Here is a 27,829-nt window from a genome sequence, read left to right as displayed (position 1 = left end):
CTGTTTGAGGACATGACAGCCCAGAGTCCATCTACCTGTGCTGGAACCCAAGTGGGTCCACACCTAACACCTGGGTAGCCTCACACAGTTTCCCAAGAACTCTTTCCCTCAGTGTTGTCTGTAAAATAGAGAGACAATGCTGCCTATTGTATAGGGTTCCTTAGACAAGTTAGAATATGGATTAAAAGACGGCGAGTTTAGAGAAAGTAGATAAAATATAATAATGGTATAATGTGACTAGAATAATATTGCTGTCAATCATTGTTGGGCTTGTAAATCACGCTGTAGCTCTGGTCTTCTGTTAGCAGACTGAGATGGTGGGGGCTACGGTAGGTTAGAAGAGCAGCTGGGCCAACCACAAAACTAGGGAGAGCATGACCATCAGAGAGGCAGTGTCGACATGCACCCACTGTGTGTCAACTACTTTGAGTCCTGGTTTCCTTTACTTTTAGTTATGTGGGAATTGCTACTCTCCCTTCAAATGGCAAATAACCCCAGTCCCTCAGGATGGGGCACAATTTGGAAATGGGGTTGTTGAGATACAAGTAGTGAATGAAGATGAGTTCACCCTGGAGTAGGCTAGACTCCAATACAATGGTGACTTTGCCGGAAGAGGAGAGTTAGATACAATGGGAAGACAGCACATGAAGATGAGCCATCTCTACAGTCCCAACTAGTACTCTCTTAAGCCAGCTTTGGGAGGCAGATGCTATCCATTGACTCCAAATGAAGTTCTGAATTTACAGGCTAAGACACAGCCAAGCCAGGAAAATCTAACACAAGTGAGCTCATGAGCCTGGGCAAAGCTTTGTCTTCTTCTTGGCTCAGTTGCCAAATGCCAGCCATTTGAGGTCTTTGTCTCTTAAACTGCACTCTAATCCTTTGAATTTACACTCTGCTTATTTTCCATTTGTTCTCTGAGCTCTTAACAAACGGACCATCCCTGGATCTGTGTGGGTCTGTGCCTCAAGTGAAGCCAGCATGGGGCCCCAGCATTGACTCCCCGGTGGAAAGGGCAGTCCCAAGAGTGGCTTGCTTAAGGGACAGCCCCTCCCCTCTCTCTGCTAGCAGTCTGGTGGAACACTCTCGTTTTGCGGGAAGGAAAATTACCTGCACAGTCATTATCAATTCCCCTGCTGTGGGGAGACTTTACTCGTTGATTTCTTCCCACTTCCTGGCATGAGGTGCCATGATTTAAAAAAAAAAAAATGCTTTTGAAAGTCTGCATTGCAAGCTCAATCCCTAAGTTTATATGTTAGTGGTATCTAAAGGTGAGGCCATGAGAATAGGGCTCCCAGATGGAGTTAGTGGCTCCATAAGAAGAGAAAGACAGAGCTAGGGGTATAGCTTGGTGGTGCTGGTCTAGCATGTGCAAGACCATGGGCTCCCTGCTGGGCATCTAAAAATGAACTGAAAAGCAAAGAGGAAGAGAGACCTGAGCTAGCACATTTGCCCTGCCTGACCATGTGATGTTTCTCACTATACTGACAAAGCAAGAAGACCCAAGGTAGATAACAGTGTCATGCTCTTGTATTTCCTAGCCTTAGAACTGTGAACTAAACAAACCTGGGCTCTATTGTACATTGGTTGGTCTCAGGTATTTTGTTATAGACTAGGAAAGGGACTAGTACATATTGTTCCAGAGAGGAACACAGGAAATTCTGGAATCTGGGAAAAGCCATTTCAGGTAGGGTAAGTTGGTGCCTAAAGCCCCATGAAGGAAAGCAGGCGAGACACTTGTTACATAGAAGTTTAGACTGAGTCATCAAATTGGCATCAAAGTCCCTGTTATAAACACAGGCAACATGAAGGAGAACAGCTTTCTGCAATGGGGGCTCAGGAGGAGGCCAGCATCTACTGCTGTGTACCAGTTCACCCAGTGACTTTATTTCTGTGGTCACCAAGCCCTCCCTGGCACTTACCCTATTGAATTTCACCCGTGTCTCCTGGGCTGAAATCAGTCTCACTTAGTAAGAAAGTGAGCAAAGTCTATGTACTGCCTTCAAAAAGGACAATTACTCTACAAGGTCCTTCTCCCATCTTGGGGAGGAGTAAACCACTAAATAACAAAGCCCATTTAGGCAGATTGAGTGATTCAGCCAACTCACCTAGCTTCTTGTATGTTTCCCAAGCTTTCTGTCACCCTCTCCCAAATCCACACATCCTCACCCATTTGCAGAATTGTTGTTGGAAAGAAGGTACGTGCCACTTCCCATTCACCCACCATGGCCATGAACTTGGCACGGACTGTGAGAAGAGTTGGCTGGAGTAGACGGTAGCAGCAGCATCTTCTTTACCTGCCTCTTGGCATTGGATAAAGAGGGTGGGGCCCCTGACTGGAGAGATGCCAGCCCTTGAGTGGGAATAAGCACTCACTCCTAGAATCACTGGTGCTGGATTAAAATGGACAGGAACAAACCTGCTGTCTTAACCTGGAGAAAACCTGGGATGTGCTTAAAAGAAGTTCCCATGTTATGCTAGCTAGCACACCATGCTGCCTTCCTTAGAAAAAAAAATGACTTTCCCTGAATTCTAATTCTGGTCGACAAAACCAGCCCTGTCTCTGCATTTGTAGAGACTACCAAGTGAAAAAGGCAATCCGAGAATCTGTCACTTTATTCCCCGTTAGAGGATGCCAGAAGCCAGCAGCCTCCTGAGATGTTTGTATGTCCCCATGATTTGGAGGAGTAAAATATTTGGGCTGAAAAATAACTCAAAGAATGAAGACTATCTGCTCAGGCATGCTAGTCATTGAGCTGTTTGGCTCCTTGTTGATTAGCTGTTATTTGATAGGAATAGCGCAGTCTGAAATAACTTACACACCATATTTCCAAGATGGGATTTCAATATATTTTAAACACACATTGGGAAGCTATTCAATATGCCTGACTCATCACAGGCGAGATGCTAATCTTGTAATCATGAGTTGAGATTGGAAGAAAATGGAGAGGCGATGGGGAAAGAAAATAGGACGGAAGACATGTCCCCACATACAAAATTATGATTATCCGAGAGGCGCAGGATTCAAAGGGAGAAAAAAAAAAACTCATTAAAAACTCAGAGTCCTCCACACAGTGACTTTGGGTGAAGCCTTTAGATGAATTTGATTTTCAAAATAAATCAAACAGTGGAGTTCATAAATCTCATCCTTTTAATCAAGTTTGCTTGGAGGACTGAATGGCTTGCCTTTGGGCCCTAGCTACATCACTGGCTGTACTCTCCACACCTAGCTGTGGAGGACCACTTTCAGCCTCTCTGCTGGATTGACCATGCTCACTGTGCTGGAGCCGTCTCGGACCCACACAGAGAACTGTTAGCACATCCCAGGCCCGGCACACAGTCTTTGGTGGTCTTTCCCTTCCTCTGTCCACTCTTGCTCTTTTTGTCATCTTACCCAGTCCAGAGTGGAAGATTCTATGTAAATGCTAATAATGCCTGATTTTGTACCACCAACCCCAGCTACACCCCCTAAGCTCAGGTTGACCCTGTCCAACACATCCAAAGTCATGCTCCTGGTCTTAATGCCACTTGTTTGCCATATCCCCTGTCTCAGATTTTGGCTTAGATTCCAAGTCTTGGTGTCACTCTTGAGTCATCTCTGGCCTCACACTCTTAATAGCTTCCTTATTGAAATATAACTCACATATCACAAAATTCACATTTTTAACATGTTCAATCACAGGGGCTTCAGCATGGCCACAGAGTTACATAGCCGTGACCACTACCACTGCATCCCATCAGGCCCTCTGGGACACCCCCCCCCCATGCCCATTGTCAGCCATTCCATATTCTGTCCATATGTCAGTGCCTGGTTTCTTCTGGATGTTTCATACAAATGGAAGAAGCAAGACAATATGTGACTTTTTGTGACTTTCATCTAACACCATGGCTCTAAGCTTCACCTATGTCATAATGTAGATCGGGGATTCATTCTGTTGCTCACATACACTGCTTTCATTTTACCATTTAGTAGTTGCTGGACATCTGAGATGCACCTACCTTTTAACTATGATACATAATGCTGTTTTATGTATTGATAAGTACATTTTTGAGGAATGTGTGCTTTTAGTTCTCTTGGGCATGTCCCTGGGGGTGGAAGCTCTGGGTCGTGTGTTAACTATTTACCACTCAAGAATTGATAAGATGGTTTCTTTAAAAAATTGCATTTTTGATACCAATATATAGAGGTTTCAATTTATTCTCATTCTATCAGCATATCATATCAGCCTCTGCTACTTTTTAAATTTTAGCTGTCCTCAGGAGTGTGAAGTGGTATCTTACTGTGGTTTTGGTTTTCATTTCCCCAATGACTATGGTGATGAGCACCATGTGCCATGACTGGCCACTTTTAAAGAAATGTCTACTCAAATCTTCTGCCCGAGTTTCAATTGGCTATCAGTATTTTTATTACTAAGCACTAAAAGTTCTTTATATTCCTGATGCAAGTTCCTTATCAGACATATGGTTTGCAATATCCCCTCTGTTACATAAGCTATTTCTTGTATTAATGATGCCCTTGTATTATAAAGCACAGACGTTTTTAATTTTGACATAGTCTGATTTGTTTTCTTTTGTTTCTTGAACTTTGGATGCCATTTCTTAGAAACTAATGCCTAGCCAAGGTCTTGAAGCTCTCTCTCTCTCTCTCTCTCTCTCTCTCTCTCTCTCTCTCTCTCTCTCTTTCTCTCTCAGGATCCCCCACCTCCTGCTAGTTTTGTCCAAATTCCTACCCTGCTGCCACTGACAGCCCAGGCAAATGGATTGAAGCCTGGTTGTGTCCTCTGAAGAAGCAAGAGTAATAATGGAGGAGGGGAGCCAGTCAGACCGCCTTTTGAATATAAAACCAAACCAAACCAAAACATCCCAGCATACTACAGAAGTCATGGGAGAACCACGTGTTAGACGTAGACAGGATGTTCAGTATATGAAGGCAAACAAAGCCAAACCATGATGTCACTGCCTCCATCTAGATCAGAAATGTCACAGTCTGAGGCTCCTGGGTAACACTTCAGGAAGGCAATTGCCCAGGGTGTATTGCAAAACAAGTGCTAGCACTGATGGCAAGGGGCAGAATTCCCAGCTCCACTTCTCTATCTTTCAGACTCATAGGGAAATGACTGGGACAAGGACTATGTGGATGGTGTGCGGGCAGGGGCCCAGCTACATACCACCCCAAGCACCTCGTGGAGAGTGCCTTAGCAATCAACTGCTTGTGCACATGTATACAGATACAGACTCAGACACACATACACACGCGCGCACACACACACACACACACACACACACACACACACACACACACACACACACACACGCACGCACGCACGCACACGCACACACACACACACACACACACACACACACACACACACACACACCCTTCCTAAAGAAGATGCACCCATCTAAACTGTGCATGAGCCTTTGTCAAGGCCGAACCCCTCACATTGCCAAAGATGGAGGTGGGCAAATCGTTTGGGAGGCTAAGGCAGGAGACTTGTGGGGAAACTCCAGACCATTCTGGGCTATAGTGGGCAAATGTGTCACTAAATTAATTAATTAATTAATTAATTAGCAAACAAATAAACTAATGAACAGAACCTGCCTAAAGGATGCACACATCAAAACGGGGGAGGGACAGACCTTGACAGTGTTGTCAGCAGACACGGAAAATACTTTGTTTTCTTCAGAAGATATGTGTACATACACCACGGGCGCCATGTGGCCTCTCAGCACACCTGTTGGCTTTCTAGAAAGAAAAGAATAAATGAACACAAAGCCATTCTATCTCCTGTTTCTATTTTCTTTTTTTAAAATGCAAAGCTCAGCTTGGCAGTTCTATTCAGCCTGGAGGAGGCTTAGGCTTCCCTCTGATATTACACAAGTATATATTTCGTGTAATAAAAGGACTGAGGCAAAATAATAAGCAGTTTTAGCAACAGAACTCAGGGTGAGAGGAAGCCTGGGGCTCTGCTTCTCCAGCTGTTAACAATAGCTGTATAAAAGGAACAGGCAAGGAAGAGTCTAAGGTGGGGCTGCTATGGATTCTGAGACAGGAGGGCACTTTCTACAGACCTGAGTGAACAGAGATTAAATCTGGGCTTTACAATAGAGTGTGATTTTAAAGCGCCCTCATGGGACGTCATGGCTGGGTACTCTGTGAAGGTCAAGAGATGGAGAGAAGAGAAGCCTGGCTGAGGTTCAGGGAAAAAGCACATGCCTACTTTTAACCACAACAGAAACAGGCAGAAACTGCCTTTCGTTTTTATTATATTTTTGGTTATGAGCCTAGCCTTTAATGGCTGAGCCATCTCTCCAGCCCCTTTCGTTTTTATTATGTCTCTTACATTGTTCTGAGTCTTTTTGCTGTGTTTTTTTTTCTTTTTTTTTTTTTTTTTTTTTTTGTCTTTGTTTTCACCCTAGATGGTGAGACTCTTGTCCCCATTATACAAGGGAAAATTGGGTCTGCTGAGGGTGGTCAGGAGAACCTCCTGGCTGGGAAGTCATGGAGGCACAATCAGATTCAGGGTGCTTACCCACTGTGCCTCACAGTCCTGGTATTCACCTGTGCTATGGGTGGTCACAGGGCCACCTTGTGGGTCCCCACAGATGGCATAGAGAGTGACCCAGACAGGAACCTGAGCATAGCTTACATGGCTCATGCTCATCAGAACCAAAAGATGAAGTGGGCCCCCTGCTTCCTACTCTCCCCCCATCTTCAGCACTTCTTTGGGAAATGACAGACCTGCCTATGGGGCTCTGACTTTGCCATCGCTTCTCTGGGCTCCAGGGGTTTCATGGGTCAGTGGACTTGATGCAAGGACCAGGGATGACAGATGGATTACAGACATCATTACACAGTAGGTCTCAATATATAATCAAGAGGGTAGAATTGGGGAAAGGGCTCAGTGGATAAAGTGCTTTCTGTCCAAGCAGCAGGCATGAGGAATGGAGTTCAGATCCCCAGAACCCACAGAAATGTTGGCTGGGAGTGGCAGCCTGCTTGTAATTCCAGCACTCAGAAGGCCGAGACAGAGGAGTCCTGGCACAAGCTGGTTAGCTAGACCAATGCTAACAACAAACTCGGTTTGGCTGAGAGACTCTGCCATAATGAATAAGGTAGAGCATGACTAAAGACCCCTGTCTTTGCTTTCTGGTGCTGAGCTAAACATGACAACCAAAAGCAACTTGGGGAGGAAAGGGTTTATTTCAGTTTACAACTCCAAGGTCACACACCCTATCACTGATGGAGGCATTTTCTTGATTGAGGTTCCTTTCTCTAGTGACTCTAGTTTATGTCAGGTTGATAAAAATCTCAATCAGCACAACTCTCAGTGTCACCCTCAGGTGACACCCCCCCCACACACACTCATACACACCCCCCCCCACACACACACAGGTGCTCATGCCAACATGCTTACACATGAGTGTACAACACACACATATGAAGAGAATAAAGTGAATGAAAAACTGAAGTGTTTCTGGGGCTTTCTCAGAAGGACCTAACTGTGTGAAGTGCAGGCCTGGCCCAAAGCATATGACAATGTCCCACTGAGGGGGGTGATAGCCATGAACCTTCAGTGGCTTTTTGTTGGGTTCCCCAGGACCCCAATCATGTCATGGCTTTCTCGTGTCAATTATACCTGTTCTTTTATGTTAATTCTGTTAAAATGCAGGCATTGTAGAGTCATTAATTCTGATGGGGCTAAACTCCATGTCCTCAGGGGAATACTGGGGCCCCTGCTGTGAAGCCACTTGAAGCTCACACTCACTGTGTAAAAAAACTCCAGTCACTCTGCAGGTGGTCATGGTCCCCTTAAAGGCAAGAATGGCATCAGACAAGAGGGAGTCACACTGAGATCCGGGTGAATGACATCCCATAGTCTCTGTGTCATTGTAAAGTATTTACATTTGTTTTGTTTGGTTTGAGACATGGTCTCTCATGTAGCCCAGGCTGGCCTTAACCTTGAGGTCATGCTTCACCTTCCTAAGTGCTGGCATTACAGGAGTGCCCACTGCTTTCTGCTGGGATTTATATTCCACATCAGTCACAATGAAAAGACTCTAAATGTTTTCTGCATATGGATGCTTTGCCTGTATGTGTATCTGTGCACCATGCATGTGAAGGCCAGAAGACGAAATATGATCATATGGGATTGGAGTTATAGATGATTTTGAGCAATTATGTGGGTGCTAGGAATAGAACCCGGGTCCTTGCTCTTAACCACTGAGCCACCTCTCCAGAGGCCCCTATAGTCAACTTTTAGAGGCTAGAAACAGAAATGTCCCAGGGAATTCCTTAAGGAATCCTAGTCACTTTCTCCTTCACTTTCGTATATCAACAGTGCTCTTGGTAGGTAGGAGAAAGACAACTTACCCTGGCAGATAAGGATTCCAGACCCTGACGATTCGATCCACCCCACCTGTCACCAGCAGGTTTTTTGTCCTACAGAAGGAGAATGTCTTGACTCCTTTATGGATGCAGAACACAGTGTGACCACATTCTGCTCGCCTTTGGGGCAGGGCAAGCGATGCTGAGCTCTTCCCCATCTTAACAGTCTTCCCAACATTCCTTATTTCTTTTAGCTTTTCCTTGACATCTGTTGCTCCCACGGTGAACCCTAAAAATATTCACGGGAAAACAAGACAGGCTCTTAATGCGATCACTCAATTCTGACAGCTTGCTGTTTTTATTAAGGACTCAGATTTGTTCTTGGTAACAATGTGGGTATTTTCTTTCCTCCCTAGGGTTAAATTCCAGACAGCCTGAAAATAAAACTGATGTGAGTAAGAAAAGATTCTTCTCACCTTTCTAAAAAGGGACATCAAACACCTTGGAGGGCAGAGGTAGCGTGAAGACCATTTGCTTTTTAGGCTTTCATCGCCCAGTGGCCTAGCCTCACTGGCAATGCCTTTATGTGAGTCTTTCAGGAACTCAGTGGATGCAAGCACATCCATCCCCATCTTTAGTAAGAAACCTTCTCTAGCTGGGCGTTGGTGGCACACGCCTTTAATCCCAGCACTCCGGAGGCAGAGGCAGGCAGATCTCTGTGAGTTCGAGGCCAGCCGAGTCTCCAGAGCGAGTGCCAGGATAGGTTCCAAAGCTACACAGAGAAAAGAAAGAAAGAAAGAAAGAAAGAAAGAAAGAAAGAAAGAAAGAAAGAAAGAAAGAAAGCACAGAACATGCTGGGCATTGGTGGCACACACCTTTAATCCCAGCACTTGGGAGGCAGAGGCAGGTGGATCAGTTCGAGGACAGCCTGGTCTACAGAGTGAGTTCCAGGACAATACAGAGAAACCCTGTCTCAGAAAAACAAACAAGCAAACAAAAAACAAAAAACAAACAAACAAACAAACAAACAAAAAGCAAAGGACACTTGTCATCCGAAGACATCAAACTGTCCTGGAGCGATGGCTCAGCACATAACAGCACTGGCTGCTCTCCCAGAGGACCAGATATGATTCCCGGCACCCACATTGTCTTGGAGACCCCATCGTTGGAGATGACAGAGCTGTGGGACACCTGCCAAGGAGAGCTGCTAACATGTAGTGTAACCAGACCAAGAAAAGAAGTGTGTTGCAGTCAACAAAGCTGAAAGAAGTTGGAGATCTGAAGAGAGCTTTGAAATCAGACATGAAGATGCAGAGTTTGGAGTTGGCCCAGCTGGTTTTCGGTTTTGCTTTGGTCCAATATTTCCTTGCTATGCTCCCTTTCCTCATTTTGAAATGGTAATGTATATACTGCGCCTTATATATTAGAAGTATGTGATCTGCCTTTTTATTTTAATTTTACAGGGGATTACAGTTAAGAGATTGCATGAGTCTCAGAAGAGACTTTCAACTTTAGGCTTTTAAATATGTTTGAGACTGTTACAAATTATGGGGACTTTTGAAGTTGGACTGAATGCATTTCTGCATTATGATATGGCTACAAGCCTTGGGGGGCCAGGGAGTGGAATGCAGTTTGAAAGAAAATGCCCCTCTAAAGGAGTGGCACTATTAGGAGGTGTGGCCTTGTTAAAGTAGGTGTGGCCTTGATGGAGGAAGTGTGTCACTATGGGGGTGGGCTTTGAGCTATCTTTCGCTCAAGCTTCCCTCAGTGTGGCACTCAGTCTACTTTCTGTTGCCTGCATATCAATGTAGCAGATTCTTCCCAGTACCCTGTCTGCCTGTTCCCACCATGATGATAATGGACTAAACCTCTGAAATGTAAGCTGCCACCTCAAATAAATGTTTTCCTTTATAAGAGTTGCTGTGGCCATGGTGTCTCTTCACAGCAATAGAAACCCTAACTGAGACAGTGGCTCACAATCATCTCTAACTCCAGTTCCAGGAATCTGATGCCCTCTCTGGCCTCCACAGGACATGGCATGAACACGGTGCACATACGATTGGTAGACAAAACACCTGTATATGTAAAAACTAATTAAAAATCACAAAGAAAGGCCAGGCATTGGTGGCACATGCCTTTAATCCCAGCACTCAGGAGGCAGAGACAGGTGGATCTCTGAGTTCGAGGCCAGCCTGGTCTCCAGAGCAAGTGCCAGGATAGGCTCCAAAGCTACACAGAGAAACCCTGTCTCAAAAAACCAAAAAAAAAAAAAAAAAAATCACAAAGAAAATTGCAGAAGGTAGCACTGAGCCCAGGGTTGTTTGAAGCTACACTGAAGTACAGAGAGTGCACATCGGGTCCATCAAGTAACCGGGTAACTGTTTCCTCCATTGATTTGGACAGATTTGTTCAGCTGAATGGTTGATTTGTGAATCTCTTCAACAATAGGATCAAAACAGTGGCATCAATGTCTTCCTGTGGGATTCAACCTGGGTCTGACCTGAGGATGAATAAGGAGGGTCTTCAATACACTCAGCAGGGCCTTCCTGCTCCATGTCACCTGGTTTCCTTGGACACTCACCTCCACTGCGTTCCAAGTGACTTAGAAGAACTTTAGAGAAAGAAGGTTGAAGAAAAATGTTCAGCTTCCCACTTCGCACTCATTGCTTGTGACTCCACTGGGTTAGGGTTAGAATTGTCTGAGCATTGTGTCTGTTACTACACGTTACAAGGTCAACACTTTCCCAAGAATCAGGAAGAAGAATGTGCCATTCTGGAATGTTCCATGCAGTCTAAGGCAGGCTCCATCTTCAAGGGCACGTGCCGTGCCTCTCAGCAGACCATGTCAAGTAGGACTCTGTCATAGGCTTTCTGATTCCTCAGGAGAAATGAGAAGTCTCTTTGGCAGAAACCTGTAGTTTTCAATGTTGCCACTATTCTCTAATTGGCCTCTTGGCACCTCTAGTTTGGGGAAATATCTCGGCAGTAGAGTTCAGAGATGTGTCTAAGCGTATAGGGAGGGCATTCTCATTTCCCCCCTCATTTCTCTGGAGCTCTTACATTTTGCCTAGCCCAAAGCCTTGGAGATGAGAATGCCAGCCATCCATTCCACTAGTCCTGCTAGAGAACTTGGAGTAGTGCTGGACAACTTGTATATCATCTCCATATTATTCACAGCTGTCATCCAAGTCTGGGCCAGCTTTGGTGAATATATTGACAGAAAATATAATGACAGATGGTTATCCTGTTTGTCTCTCTACAATGGTGAAAGCTTGCATTGGGTAGAGAAGCTGGCTACCCCCGCCTCCACCCTGCCTTTACAAGATAGCAGAACCAACCAGAGGATCTGGATGAGCATTTTGAGTGTCAAAGTGACATGGTGCACCTGCCTCAAACAGCGGCTTGACACATTGCTCTTTCTCCTGGTTTTGAACAGAGTTCTGAAACTTCTGAGCAGGTGTGTCACTTTATTTGAAATTAATTTTATTTTCCAAGTAAAAAGAGTAATCCAAGTTCATTTGCATGGACTCTAGCGACTCTCTTCCAATAGAGCCAGGCAAGGATACGTGTTTAAGTGGTTGCCATGGAAACCAGAGAGCATAGCTCTTCTCCAAGGTCTGAAGAAAGGATGATGAAAAGTTTAAGTGGTCACCATGGAAACAGAGATTCATTGCTGGTTCAGATCCCCAGTGCATTAACTAACAGGCGAGTCTTTAGGGATGAGGGTGCTAGAGGAAGTGAGATGATTTTCCACTTCCATCTTAGCAACAGGCTGACCCAGATGCGGCTTCCACAGCCACAGGCTCACAGTACTCCGTGGGGTCAGAAGCCAGGTGACGGTACTCCCACTTCAGCCCTTGCCTCCTCTGACTCAAGCTGCATTTTGAGGCTTGTCTTACTTATCCTTCCAGTGTATTACCCTTTACTCTCCACTGCTCTCCTTACCACAGCAGGTGCCCCATGGATCTTGGGGGGAGGTGGTGTCACAAAATGGAGCCCTGGCTCTGTTTGTAGGAGACAAGAGACTCTTAAGCATCTAGCCCTGTTTTCCCTATGGCTTTAACCAAGATATATATGCTTCCCTTTTGCATATTCATTCACAACAAATATGAGACTAGGCATTCCTGTCTTAGACAAAGAGCAATATGGAAGGTGCTTCGAACAGCTTGACAGTGGATTGAGGTGCTTCACAGGCAACTGCTTTCTTCTGTTACAGTGTTCCCCTTTCATGAGGTACATCTACCTGGGAATACGTTAGCTGACCATAAGTTCAAAGCCCCTGAGTATATAAAGGAAGGGCTTTCCAGCTCTGTCAAAGGTCTCTTTGCCTAAAGGGGCAGCAGGGAGTCTTAGGAATGAAAGAATCTCCTCTCTGATGAGGCTGACTGTCTGCCTGCTACAGAGGGGTAAAGGCTGTTAACAGGCATGTGCATGGGTACACACACACACACACACACACACACACACACACACACACACACACACACAGTAGCAATTAGCAGGCGCTGTGAACTACATGAATAGCCTGGAGTTTGGGGAGGTGGGGGTGCTATAAAGACAATGACACTGACACGTGTTGCTTCAGTCCTCTGGCTGCCCTGATGTGTGACACTTCAGAGCACTGAATGAGAGATAGGCATGGTTTTGAATTGTGGCTTCACAAATGCATTCACTTGACAAATATTTACTGAGAACCTGTTAGATGCTAGATACTGTCCTAAGACCTTGGGTGCTAATGATGAACAAAACAGTCGAGAAATCCTGGCACGGAGGGGAGACAGACTATAAAGAACACAGACAACATATCAGAAAAGGGGTAGAACTATGAATTCAAACAAGAGAAGATGCTGTGGAACAATCCTGCCATACACTGTAAAGATTTGTCATCAGAATTGGTTTAATACAATGATGATTGGCGGATAGCCAGGCAGGAAGTATAGGTAGGGTGATCAAACTAAGGATGCTGGGATGAGAAAGGGGGGAGTCAGGGGAGTCGATGGGAGATGCAGGGAGAAGCATGCTGTACTGAAAAAAGGTACCAAGCCACGTGGCAAAGCATAGATAAGAAATATGGGTTAATTTAAATGCAAAAAGTTAGCTAGTAACAAGCCTGAGCTATCAGCCAAGCATTTATATGCACTATTAAGTCTCCGGGTTGGTTATTTGGGAAGCAACTGCTGAAACACAGAAAAACTCCACCTACAGGAAGACCAAGGCAAGTGTGGTAGTTTGAATGTAATTGGCCCCCATAAGCTCATAGGGAGCTGTGGCTTTGTTGAAATGAGTATGGCCTTGTTGGAGGAAGTGTGTCACTGTGGGGGTGGAGTTTGAGGTTTCCTATGTCCAAGATACCACCCAGTGTTTGAGTGCACTTCCTGTTGCCTTCTGGTCAAGATATAGCCAGCACCATGTCTTCTGGCATGCCACTATACTCCCAGTTGCCATGCTCCCTACCATGATGATAATGAGCTGAACTTCTGAAACACTCTGACTGGCATGTGGTGGGTGGAACTGTATGGTACTGGGGTACAAGTTAGAAGCAGGGAGACTAGCTGTGAGGCACTTAAAGGGATTCAGAGAAGCAAAGACAGTAATTTTAGTGGAAGCAAGAGATGACCCAGGTAGAAAGTGACCACATTCCTGGTGCCTCAGGCATGTAGATTGAACAGGTCAGATGTTGGATTCAAGATGGAAGACTCAAGGGTGACTATGTTTTTTGAGATGAACATCTCAAAAGTTGGACTTAGCCCTACCTGAGGTGGGAAAGATGGTGGAATGGGGTGAGGGAGAAGATCTGACTCAGCTTTGGACTTTATAATGATGTACATTACCTATCTGGATCGATATGGCCATTGTCGAGCCAGGAAAGTTAGAAATACCAGAAGGGGTTGGGCTAGAGGCATGAAGAGTTCACGTGTAGACCTTGTGCTGATGGGGCTGAGGGGATCATCAAGGAAAAGGTGCAGAAATGAGAAGGAAATGACCAAAGACTGAACTCTGGAGCCTCTAACATTTCGTCAAGGAGGTATGAAGAAAGAAACAAGAGAGGCAGAGAAAGACTAGCCCATGGAATGGAAAGAGAAGGAGAACAGGCAAGGGAGAGATGGGCAGGAAGGATGGGCAGGAAGGAGGGCAGGTGACTCAAATGCAAACATGGAAAATGAGATAGCTACTAGTTCATAGAATTAGAAACATGAAGGACATTGGTGACCCCCTGGTGTAATGTGGGGATCAAGGCCAGGTTGAAGGACAATGGGAAGAGATAATTGGAAAGGTCAAGTGTCTTAGTTAGGGTTTCTATTGCTGTTAAGAGACATCAATGACCACAGCAACTCTTATAAAGGAAAGCATGCAATTGTGTGCCTTACAGTTTCAGAGGTTCAGCCCATTGTCATCCTGGTGGGGAGCATGGCAGTGTGCAGACAGACATGGTGCTGGAGAAGGAGCTGGGAATTCTATATCCTGATCTGAAGGCAACAGGGAGTGAACTGAGACTCTGGGTGTGGCTTGAGCATGTATGAGACCTCAAAGTCCACTCCCACAGTGACACATTTCTTCCAACAAAGCCACACCCCTAATAGCATCACTCCCTCTGAGCTTATGGGGGCCAATAACATTCAATCTCCCATAGCAAGTGTGGCAACTCTCCCAGCAGCTTAATTTTACAGGCTCTGTAAGAGTTTCTTCATCTACTGTCATGCTCATCACACTATAAACACCAGCAAAAACCACTAGAATGATACTGATCTGGGCTAATCCTTCCCTCCTGGAGGCATCTAGCTCTCCAGGGAGATTTACTTGATAAAACTCACAGCAGTTTAGAGCCGTGAATGGTTTTTATGACCTCTCCCTCTGTGACAGAAGAAGGCAGAGGAGGTCAGGATACTTGCAACAGAATGAGGACTTGGGCTCTGAGCTGGTAAGCTCCTTAGGGAGCCTCTAACGAATTGTGAATTGTCGTAGTGTGAGTTTCATTCCTATGACAAAATGCCTGAAATCCAATGTTTAGAAAGAAAAGATGTATTTGCTTATTTGCAGGGTCTTACTATGCAACCCCAGCTGATCTTGACCTTGTGATCCTTTTGCCTCTGCATCTTGGATGCTGGGATTTCTGGGGCTTTGCACCATGCCTAGCCAGACCAAAAGAGGTTTATTTACATCACAGTTTTGGAGGCTTACCGTCTAGGATCAGGCAGCCCATCCATTCAGTCTCTGTTGAGGGTTCCCTTGGTGCTGTCCTGGTTATTATTATTATTTTTTTTAACTTGACACAAGCTAGAATCATGTGGGAAGAGAAAACCTCAACTAAAAAAAAAAAAAAAAAAAACACCTCTATCAGATAGGTCTGTAGGCTAAAGACTGTGAGGCATTTTCTTGGTTAACAATTGATGCTGAGGGCCCAGTGCACTGTGGACAGTGTCAGCCTTGGACAAGCAATCCTGGGTTGTATGAGAGAGGTAGCCGAATGTCTTAGTTTGGGTTTTTAATTGCTGTGAAGAGACACCATGACCACGGCAACTCTTTCTTAAAAAAAAAACAAACAAACAAAAAACATTTAATTGAAGTGGCTTGATTACAGTTTCAGAGTTTCAGTCCATTAGCATAATGAGGGGGAGCATGGCCACACCTCCTAACAGTGCCACTCCCTTTGGGGGCCATTTTCTTTCAAGCTACCACACTGAATCTGAACCTGAAGAACAAGCTGGTAAGCAAAGCTCCACCATGGTTCTGTGTCACTTGCTGCCTCTAGGTTCCTGCTTGAGTTCCTGTCCTATCACATGTCCTCTTGTGATGGACTGTAAGTCGTAAGGTGAAAGAAACCTTTTTGTCTTCAATTTGCTCTTGGTCACAGTGTTTCATTACAGCAATATAAATCTAGCTAAGGCAGGGACACTCCAATATGAGGGATGCCATGGTGGTGGTGGTGGTGGTGGTGGTGGTGGTGGTGGTGGTGGTGGTGGTGTGTGTGTGTGTGTGTGTGTGTGTGTGTGTGTGTGTGTGTGTGTAAGGGTGGGGTGGGGTTGGGTGGGTAGAGGGATAGGAACATGAGAGGATAACACAGAGCCAGAGTGGGAGGAAAGGATTCTCTCTCTCTCTCTCTCTCTCTCTCTCTCTCTCTCTCTCTCTCTCTCTCTCACACACACACACACACACACACACACACACACACACACACACACCCCATACTCTGGAACTATCCAAGGCCTCAGAAGGACTACATTAATCCCTTCCAAATATGATGCTCCTAATGACCCCACCACCTTCCATTAGGCCACACTTCAGAGAATCCAACATCTCTTACTGCTGCCACTTTGCTGCTCACCGTGTCTCCAGCATCGGAACCTTTGGGAGACATTCAAATGAAATCTGAAGCACACCGTTTATTTAACTAAAGAAAACCAAGGCCCAGCATCACAGCTGTACTCTTAGCAGAGCGTCAGCAAGGACTCACTGATCTTACTCTGGAACAACGGCTTTTGATCTTCCCAGACGAACACTGCATTCTGAGCTGCTGCAGCCTCCAGAGGTTAAGTCTGGGCTTCTTAGAATTCAGACCCACTAGCATTCTAGAAAACAAGCTTTTCCAGTTCCAAGAAAAACCAATGAAAGCTCCCAAGAAACTCAGTCACTGCACATGTCTTTCTAACACTCTGAGGATTTCAATGTCAGTGGATCAGAAATCTATAAAGGAGAAACTTCCTTGAGAGGATGTGAGCCCTTGGACTGTGAATCAGGGAGCTGGAAGAGGCATCTGATGGTTTCTATCAAGAAAGCAGCAAGACTGCATTCACAGGAGGCAGAGGCCCCCCTCCAAGTCATAGTGGTTTTCCAGGCTGCACCCTGGCAAGTGGAACTAGCTTTTGGAGAATAAAAGCGGGGATGTGGGGATATCCGCTTGTCCACTTTCCCAAGGTCTCAGAATGCTCAGGTCTACCTAGGCTGACATCATTTGTGTGGCTGGTCTGAGTTGCTACAAAGGTCTTAAATATTTTATGCATTACAAATGGGTTGCACAGTGAGTTCACACCAGGCGTTTAAAGTCAGGGGTGAGGTTTCAGGTGGAGTTAGGAGGGGGAGGGGAGAGAAAGAAGCATTCTGGGAACTTCTTCATCTGACCAATTAAGCCAAAATCTCTGAGAGTGAAGCACCGGTAACCTGATTTTATAAAGTCCCCCAGAGCACCCCAACTGCAACTGAGGACCATTGACAAGTGTAATATTTTTTGTAAACCTTGAAAGGAATCATGATCAGAATGCACATGAAAAATCAAACACTGAATTTTCCAGTATGGTGTCAAGAGCTTACAAAATGAAGGGAATGTGAAGGTCTGAGGATGTCTTCAAGGCATAAGCTGTTAAAACGTCAGCACATTGCTATGGCCGGAGAATGGATGCTTCCCATATTTGGACATGCATGCAAGTCATTCCTTGATTTGGTTGCAGATCTATTCCATAGCTCTAGGACCTCCATACTAGTCAGCTCCCCTTTCCTGGGACAAACAACTTTAGGGAGGAAGATGAATTTTGGCTTAGTTCCAGGGCTTTCAGTTGGCTGTGTGGCTCCTGGGCTGTGTGGAAGCAGTATGGTGGTAAACATGAAGGACTGAAGAGGTTCACCTCCTCCCGGTGCTGAAGAAGCAAAGGAAGAAAAGGATGGTGCCAGGGACAAAATACACCCTCTAATGAAGAACAAGGAACTGGCTGCTCCAAAGTACAATGAGGAAAAGGTTTATTGTAGGTATGAGGGAGAGTACAGTCAGAGGCTTCTGGAAGGGTCCAGACTGGACTGGGCCATAAGAGCAGAGAGAATGAGGGAGAGAGAGAAGGAAGGAAGAAGAGAGGAGGAGGTCAGGAAAGGAACTAGGTAGGAGCCAAGGGAACATAGCCAAAATGGCTGGATTGTATAAGATTTCAGAGAGAGAGAGAGAGAGAGAGAGAGAGAGAGAGAGAGAGAGAGGAATATATATATATATATATATATATATGCAGGAATATATATATATAATATATATATATATATATATATATATATACACAGAAACAGATGACCAGCCTTTAGGAGGGAGAGATTTAGGTATGGGCGGGGTGACAAGTACTGGGAGGAGCCACAGGAACTAAGTGAGACTTTCCCAGGCCTTTTGGAGACATAACATCTTTTAAGGGGGTACCTTCCACCTCCAGGTTCCTGCCCCGAGTTCTAGACTTGGCCTCCCTCCATGATGTTCTGTAACCTGTAAACTGAAACAAGCCCTTTCTTCCCCAAGTTGCTTTTGGTCAGTCATTTATCACAGGAACAGAGAAGCAAAGGACAGAGAGTGTTTGGCCTTCGATCTGGTTAGTTGTGTGACTTTGTACAGTGGTCATTTTCCCACTTCTTTCGGTGAGTAAATCCCTCCTCCATTCCCCACTTCTGGAAAAGGCACACTGGTGTGTGAGCTCCTGCAGCTTAATCAGGTGTGGCCAGGTAGTGTTTTTGTCACTGTGGCAAAAACAACCAAGGTAACAACTTAAGGGAGGGAAGAGGGTTTGTTTTAGTTTGCAGTTTGAGTGCACGGTAGTTGTTATGATACTGTGAGAGAGGGACCTTTGTGGATCCAAGGAGCCCTACAGAGGGTGAGAGACAGACAATGCCATGTAGACATGTGAAGAGTTTTACTGGGGGTGGGGAGAGAAAGGGAGGGCAGAGCGGCCTTGTGGAGAGGAGGGGGAGACGTGGAGGGAGGAAGAAGAGAGAGAAAGCAAGCGGGTTTCCACCTTTTTAAGGGGGCCATAGCTGTAGCGACGCAGCTGAAGATGTTGTCAGGACCCTCAGCAGGTCAGAGAACTGCCTGAGTACTGACAAGCGCATGCGCATAGGGGTGACACAGTCTACCAGGTGGGCCGGAATGCTAACAGTAGTGTGATGGCTAACGTTATGTTTTAAGTTTAAATTACTGTGCTTAAGAGATCTACATGAGCCACCCTCCTAACTCTCCTTTTTGCTGAACTCACTTTGAATTTTATTTCTTTCAATGTAGAAAAAAAAAAAAAGTTGTGCAGGGACTCACTTATAAAATGATTCGAATTGTGGATGCATACCATACAATTGTTATGGATACTAAGAAAATGGACAAACCTAAGGTATTTAAGGCTGACCTTGACATTAGGGAAGTGTTCCCACCATTTGCTTCTCTCTGCCTCCCGCCCCCCAAGATAGCCTTGTCAGTGTGATCCCCAATAAACCTTTCTTCCTACCCATGAACTAAACATTGGTTGAATTCAATAGTTTCACTGCGCCCTACATTACAATTTCATGTGTATGGATGTTTTGCCCACATGTAAGTGCACCATATGTGTGCAGTGCATACAGAGGCCTAGCGTGGACTCAGATTCCCTGGAACTGGAGTTGCAGACTGATGTGAGCTGCCATGTATGTGTTGGAAACCAAAGCCCCTCTTAACTGCCGAGCTGTCTCTCCAGCCCTGTTTTTTTGAATTCTCTTTTTTGCTTTTTGAATTCTTAAAAGTTCCCTCCTCTCACTTCATGCAAGAACTCCATTCCCCCTGTTTCATATCTACATTCCCAAACATGTAAAGTCATGTAGCGTGTGATGTGGAGTGTTCAGGTGGCAGAGCCTGGCATTGCTATTGTAGATGGAAGTTTCTGTCCTACCCAGTCCCTTGGTGGTTTAGTCTCAAATAAACACACAGAGACTTATATTAATTATAAACTGGCTAATGGCTCAGGCTTCTTACTGGCTAGCTCTCTTTTAATTATTAACCCATTTCTATTATAATCTGTTTATCTCCATGTAGTCTTGGCTTACTGGTGATGCCAGGATCTCTTGCTTCCTCAGCAGCTACATGTCATCCCCTTGACTCCACCTACTACCTTTCTCTATCCCTGTTTCGATTTCCAGCCTGGCTAAATCCTGCCTGTCCATTGGCTGAAACAGCTTTATTCATCAACCAATAAGAGAAACATATTCACAGCATTCAGAAGGACATCCCTCACCAGCTGTAAATAGATTTTGTTCATATTGATCAAATTCTCTGGTTCCACCTCTCCAGCAGCTCATGGTGTGAGGCTTAGGAACCTAACTACAAACCCAACAACAGAGGAGGTTCAGTTTTGAGCAGTATCCCATGGAGTTCTTTGAGAGCCAAAGTTACATTTTAAGTTTTAATTACTATGCCTTAGACATCCAGGAAACAAAAAATGCCTCTGATCTGCAGGCCCCTTGCCCAAGGACAGAGAGCTCCTGAAATGCTGCAGGCTATTGTTTATGGTAGATAACTAGTCACATGTTTTTCACTGCCCTAAACAAGTTTTTTTGACCCGTCTGCACCGGATGTGCTGGGTCTCCTGTGGGTGGGAGGTATGGGGTCAGGAAATACGTCAGGATATATGCTTGCTCCTGTTTGGACCTGATGGGAAATACAGTGAATTATGGGCTTTCCTTCTTCTTCTTTTTAAGATTTATTTATTATGTATATAGTATTCTGCTTGCATGTATGCCTGCAGGCCAGAAGAGAGCACCTGGTCTCATTATAGATGGTTGTGAACCACCTCACAACCTTCAATGCAGAAAGCATGGAGATGTGGTTGCTGGGAATTGAACTAAGGACCTCAGGAAGAGAAGCCAGTGCTCTAGCCATTGAGCAATCTCTCCAGCCTGGAATTTCCTTCTTAAGCCCTTGCAAACTGTGACTCTAGGCCATTTATCTGGGAAACCAGAGATGATCCTAGCCAGAATCAATCTCCTGGCCAGTATTTAATCAAAGCTTGCTTCAAATTTGGCTTTAAAGTGTGGTAGTGGTCTTATCCTCCATTTTCCCTCAAGGTACAGAATGTATGTTGTAGTATTGAAGACCCCAACAAAAGCAGTAGTAGGCACCATACCTATTACTAAAGCCGTGGGCTCATGATTGGAGCTGGAAATGACAGCTTTCATAGAGTCATAGTAGTTCAGCTAGAAAGAAAAAAAGTGAGAAAAAAGTAATTACTAAAGAGATCACCCACAAGGTCAAATAACAATGTTTTTACAGCATTTCCCCCAAACATCTCAGGAGGGAGAAAGGATCCACAGATCCAGGAATAGGAATGGCTTTTAAAACACCCATTTTTGTAGGTAGATATGTAGGTGAGTTGATGGAATACTCAGTTCTTCCCTTCACAGGGTTGGAAGCTAATGCTAAAACAAAAACTCCCTGGGCATTCTCTGGCTGGCAGAGATGGCAGCAGCTTCTACTGTCTAGTTTAGCTCATTCTGAGAAAAGCCCAAAGCTGGGTGAGGTCTTCAGAGAAAACAGTTATCCTCCCTGGAAATAAACTGTATGTCAAAGAGACCCCGGAGCATCATACTGGGGAAGCCAGAGTCTTTTTGGCTTGTTTATTTTTCCTGTTTTTTAAGACTGAGCTGGACCTTGGGGATTGGACATTAAGGAGTTTGGGGCAGGACCCTGGTGTGGAGGGAGGGAGCCAGTCCCAGATGAAAGGAACCAGATTTGATGGAGTCTGAGTTTTTGTCTCAGGCCACTCTCTTCCCAAAGGAAGCCATTAGCCCTAGGCTGTAAATTGGATGAAGCTGCAGTTCTGTGAGAAGAGTCATTGTGATCTACAAGATCCACAGGCTTTCTAAAGCCTTGTAGGCAGGATGCTAAGCTCAGAAGTGGCTATAAGAAAGGCAACCTTTGTTTCTGATCCCCATGGATCCCAGAGGCCAGAGATCCAAAGGGACAGAAAGAAGAAAGCAAATTTTCAATGCAGAGAGCATGGAGGCTGGAGCCCTGGTCAGTGTGGTCACAGGACAATCTACAGAGTATGGAAAGGGCCAGGAGCTGCCTGCACCCGCTCATCACAGTCAGTTTTCTCAGATACAAGATCAGCAACACCCCCATCCCCAGGTAGAACAGCAGGACAGCAGGGCCCAGAGAACTTTTACTGTATATTTCCTTCTGGCTCAGTCCTTAAGCAGTAGCTATCAACTCCAGTGCTTGGCTTTGATTCCTCATTTTGGTGTGGACCCTGCCTCCCCCACCCAGCCCTCTGCTGGTCACCTCTTCTACTGCCCTGGATCTGTATCTGAGAATTGTTCTGTCAACCTTCAGGGCCTCAAAGGGCTGAAGAGGAACAGTCATCATGGGTTGTTGAAGAACCAGCCTGCCTCCTCTATCTTAGGCTTTAAAAGCCATCTTATAAGAATGACAAACTAGGCTCATTTTATGATTAAATCTCTGTTTATGATTAAACCTGTGTCTCAAGGATTGGGCTACGCCCCACCTGTAACCTTAACTACAAATGGTTCTGTACTGCCTGTTCCAGGAAACAGAAACCATGCCTTGTTATAACCATCTTATAACCCTACCTTTGTTTCAAAAGGTTGTTATGGCAACCTGTTGTTATGACTACCTTACTGTGACCACCTCGCAGTCATGTCTGCTTCAGGAGTTGGTTATAACTAACTGGTTACACCTATGTTCTGCTCCTGTAATACCTCCTATTTTCCCCCACCAAATCTCCCTTTTGGAACTCCCTACCCTTGAGCCATAAAAACCTTGTCTTTCTCATTTCCAGTGTTGATCTCTTGAACCCTTAGGGAGAGATAGCCCATGTACTTGAATAAAAAAGCTTGCTCTAATTAATTTGACTATGAGGATTTGGCTCTGTGGTCTTTCTCCTCTAATCTTTGGGATTAACATTACCACACAGTAGATATCTGGTAGCAAGGAACCCAAATTGTCACACTCTATAAAAAGTCTGGCTCCCTTTATACTAACTGAAGAAACCAGGCAAGAAGGGCACATTTATACTGCGACATGTTTCTTTGTTGTTGATGTTGTTTGTTTTTAACATAAAATGGGCTACCAGTGACAATTTAAATGACAAAAATCTAGAATAGTGATGGAGAGGGAGTGGGAGCCATCTGAAGGGATCTTGTGGGGTGGCAGAAAGTTCTGTCTGTTGCAAGATTGGTATTTTGTTTCCTTAATTTGTGTTTGAAGTTTTGTTGGTCTTTATGTTATAGAAAAATGAACTTGATCCAATTTTCCTTTCCCTTTCATTTCCCTTTTTATTTACAAAGTAAGTTTGGTGGTTCCCAGAATTTTTTTCCTTATATCAATACTATTTCTTCGAAAATTTTTACTTTATGTATTTATTTATTTTGAGCGTGTGTGTGTGTGTGTGTGTGTGTGTGTGTGTGTGTGTGTGTGTGTGTGTGTGTTTGTTCGTGCGCGCGCAAAGCATGGCATACATGTGAGGGTCAGAGGACAGTTTATGGGAGCCAGTTCTCTCTTTCCACTTTGTGTGTCCTATGCTTGGAACCCAGATCCCCAAGTTTGGCAGCAGGCACCTTTGACCAGGTGAGCCATCTAGCCAGCCCTCCGTAATGTTTCTTAGCATTTGTTTGTTGCATAACCTTCTTAGTTAGACTCTTCTTGGTCTGACTTAAGCCTGGTGTGTTCAGTGAGAACAGGCACTGAGTAGGATCGCACACCTTGTGTCTATCCCTAGGATTCCCGATGTCCCCACACACCACTTTGCACTGAGTTGTAGACTTTCTTAGTATAAAAGGTAGTGCTTGCTTTCCTATATCCATGAGTACCTGAGAAGTAAAGGCCTAGGTTCTCAGGGCCAGAGGAAAGCTCAGGGACTCAGTCCTGCACGAGTAAGCCTGTTATTATCTTAAGTCATTCTGGTCATGTGAGTTGAGTTGCTTTCAGCTCTAAAAGGAAGGGGAAGATACAATCGCTAGACCCAAGGACACCGGGCAAGGACCAATCCCACAAGGTTCATTTCACCAAACCAGCTAGTTATCATTCTTATGGCTGTCTATGAATTTTATTTGACATTTATTTGTTTTCATTTAGGTTTGCAAAGTCGCCTTGGGAGCAGTGGTGGCTTACTAAGTGGGATAGAGCCATCTTACTTGATGGCTCCGTTCGTGTCCCTGAGCACAGAGATGGCAGCCTGCAGGCTCTCGTTTGCTTCTTCTGTTTATTTTTACCTGAGTGACACAGTCTCCGTGTACCTTCCAGCAGATATGCTCTGTGTTTGGAGAGGCCGCAGCACTGTGAATGGAGATGCTTGGCATGTCTTCATCTTTAGGCATCTTCTTCCAAGTTCTAAGGAGACGAATATAAGAATCTCAGAAAGAATGGGAGCAGCCTGCCCTCTGACACCCTATCTCAGCCAGGAGCCTTGCTTCCCATGATCTTCCAGTCAGAGGCTCCTCCTGCCCTCCTAGTCCTCATCCATTCTCTACGCCCTCAGTACTATCAGTGGGGATCTCGCTGATTTGCCATACCCCTTGAGCTCTGCCTTTTCTAGAGTCAAGGGGGGAAAAAGTCAGTGTGTAACTGCCACAGATAATTTGGCTGCTCCTTTTTAATTTTTAAAAATGGGATGTTTGTACAACCTGAAGGCAAAGGTGCTCCTTTTAGAGCCCTTTAGGTTTTTGTTTCGGGCAGAGAAAAAAAAAAAAAAAAGCTGTACTAGAGAGCATTGTTATTATCCTCTTTGAAGAGGAGGAAACAGAGGCACAAAAGATAAAGAACTTAGCAGAGTCAGAATCCTAGTTTGGGTAACCTGGATTTCAATGGTAAATGTTGCAAATGGGTTGACTACCTGTCCAAGATTGCACTTGATGATGGTCTCATGGGTCAATAAAACTCAGAACTGTGGTTCAAATATAATATTCCAGTAAGCGTGCCCAGAATGGAGATGCCAAGTCAAGGAGACCCTGCAGTTCCTACACTCCCAAGTGATGCCCTGGCAGCAGGTCCAAGGTTAAAAGCACGGGTTTGGGAGAACAGGCCTGATCACAGGGCTTGATCTCCTATTCCAAAATATATTTGATTAAATGTCTTGGGAGTTATCAAGAGATAACTCTTCAATGTGCTATAACATGGAAACTTAATACTTGAATAGTAGTCAAAGTGAGAAGTTAGTCAAACACACCCATGTATATGGGTGATTAAAACGTCCAAGGGAAACATTTTTATGATATTCCTAATAAGGTAGAAAAATTGCCACAGATTGAACATCCATAGTCTAAACTTGGAGAAGCAGAAATGTCTCCCAAATCCAAAAGGCTACAAGTGGCAATTCTCATACTTGATCTCACAAGCCAAATTGTAATAAACACAGGTACACTCACAGCATTGCATAAAATCTCCTTCAGGAATACAGACACACTCAAGTGACATTCTCAAAAAGAATTAATAAATTTTTTTGGTTTTTTGAGACAGGGTTTCTTTGTATTGCCATGATTTGAAATGAGACATGCCTCCCACAGATAGTGTTTTGAATGCTTGGTCCTAGCTGGTGCCACTGCTGTGAAGGCCATGGACACTTTGGATGCTGGACACACTTCGGGGAGGATTCTTGGGGACATATTATCCCTGGTTCCTTGCTGTCACACTGATGGCTGACTGTCAGGAAGTGAGGATATCTCTCACCATATGCTGCCACCATGATGCTCTGCCCAAGAGATGATCCACCATGGGCTGAACCCTCTGAAACAGGAGTGGTCACAAGACGGTCTTCCCTACGTCATTTCTGTTAGGTACGCTGGTTGTGGTGACACATAACTCATAGAAGCCTCCATCTAAGGCAAATGCCACATTTATTCATGTTCTATTTTTCCACTGACATCTGGAGAGTATGCATTCTATTCCAGCACATTCTCAGAAGCCTTCTGATGTCCCCTAAAACCTGAGTGCCCTTGGCTAGTTCACTGCAGACAGGAACAGATACACAGCAAACTGAACCTGTGGGGAAACACTAGATTTGTAAGTAGCCCCATGAATCCGGCTTCTCTCCAGCTCTGGAAGGCTGTAAACGCCTTTTTCACGTTAAGCCGTGCCCACTTGCTAGAATCCTCCCCGTTCTCATGGCTCCCAGATGGTTCCCAGCTGCCCAGGGCTATTTCTTGCATTTCAACCCTTTTGTCGGGCCACTTGCTTTTCTTTTTGATCTCCTACGTCTATCCCCTCCTCCCTCTGCCACCCACCATCCTAAGCTCTGTTTGAGAGGACCTATTTTCGAAGAACATCCTGAAGATTTCTTTTTGAGGCATTGCCTCTGTTTTGGTTTGGTTTGGTTTGGCTTTTCCCTGTAATTTTTGGATCATAGGCCTGCAGAGCTATACAGAGTCCCCAGTTCTACTAGTCAGCAGATGGGCAGCTGTCTCCCAGGGTAGCCTGGGCCCCCTACCTCATAGGGTTCAGAATGGACTGTTTCCTGAAACAGCTTTCTCAAATTTTCTCTGTTCCTTTTTCTCCAAAATCGTGACAAAAGAGATGACTATCTACTTCAGCCAGAGTGGTGGGACACTGTGTCTCCGAGGTCACCTGGGTGCTTTTCTGTCCCATTCCTCTATGTGCTGGAGTATTGTACCATAACCTCCGTTGTTCATGATGAGTGGGTTGCATTGGTCTTCTAGATCCTAGCTGGAAGGCTGTCTGAGACGGCAACTGTAGAAGGGAGGCTGTTGTCTGTGTCTGCATTTGAGCTATCAGTGTCAGGCCAGAGAGTGTCCATCTGTGCCTGACTGGATTTGAAGGGAGTGTTTCTATGAAGCTCCCAGTGGTTTGTGCAAGTTCTGCTTGAGGTGGGGCCGTTGTCGTGGATGAGAGGGCTACTGTGATACCTGCAGCCTTTCTGTGCCTGAGTGGGCATAGGAGACTGCACTACTGGAAGTTCTCAACCTCCCTCTGTCTCTCTCCATACAGAGAATCAGTGTGAGTGACTGTGTGTATCCTTGTGTTTCCAGACAGGGGCAGTTCATTGTAATTATGGCATGTGTTGTGAGGGTCAGGACTCCTTATGGGGTGTCTTAGAGAGGGGTGTCTGCTTTGTGGTCCATGCTTGTGGAGGTGGGGGTGAGGACCAGAAGCTGCATCTGGACACATGACAAAGAGGATCTGTGGAAATGCATTAGAGATGTCCCTCATTGGCACTAGGAATGCATTTTGAGGGGTTAGGGATTGGATGTATATGTTAAAGTCTCTGAGGTGGATGTCCATGAGGTATCTTGAGGGCTTCTGTATGATAAATGGGATCTTTGGGGGTTGACTATGGAACATCTGTACTGTCTGAGCTCACAGTATTGGGTCCCTGGAAGCTCTGTTTGGGGGAATCTAGTCCATAGCTCTTCTTGGTCTCAGGCTGCTCTGTCTCTCTGGAGCTTCAAGCTACCAGCAGATGTCTCTGGTAAAACGAACTGCCTTTGACTGATTGCTTGATGCAAATGGTAGCTCCCTCCCAGTGGCTGTGAGGAGAGGTGGTGTTGATCCTGTGTGTGTGTGTGTGTGTGTGTGTGTGTGTGTGTGTGTGTGTGTGTGTGTAAAACCTTGTGCACTTGTGGTCAGGCAGTGGTCACAGCCATCCCTAGGTCACCTACTAACATCCTTCTGATGCCTCAGCCCACAAAAGCACACATACTCCTCAGCTCCAGAGTTATTCTGGGAGAGACAGAAGAGGCAGTGTATCAAATGCCCTCCCTGCCTGCCAATCT

At 45.2% G+C, this 27,829-nt stretch overlaps 1 protein-coding gene across 1 annotated transcript in view; it reads right to left on the bottom strand.

Annotated features, from left to right (window-relative positions):
* The window catches only part of LOC100760155 (WD repeat-containing protein 49), a 48,018-nt gene extending 33,262 nt beyond the window's left edge, over positions 1–14,756 (bottom strand). Inside the window, exons 1-3 of the mRNA XM_035444305.1 lie at positions 14,698–14,756; positions 8,375–8,618; positions 5,641–5,746 (exon numbers count right to left, since the gene is read on the bottom strand). Of these exons, the coding sequence (XP_035300196.1) occupies positions 5,641–5,746; positions 8,375–8,547 (279 nt within the window). The 5' untranslated portion in view covers positions 8,548–8,618; positions 14,698–14,756. The remainder of the gene's footprint in view (positions 1–5,640; positions 5,747–8,374; positions 8,619–14,697) is intronic.
* Between the last annotated feature and the right edge of the window lie 13,073 nt (positions 14,757–27,829).

This window comes from Cricetulus griseus, chromosome 4 (genome assembly GCF_003668045.3).
Source record: "Cricetulus griseus strain 17A/GY chromosome 4, alternate assembly CriGri-PICRH-1.0, whole genome shotgun sequence".
Classification (NCBI taxonomy): Eukaryota; Metazoa; Chordata; class Mammalia; order Rodentia; family Cricetidae; genus Cricetulus; species Cricetulus griseus.
This window is presented reverse-complemented; position numbering and strand designations above follow the sequence as displayed.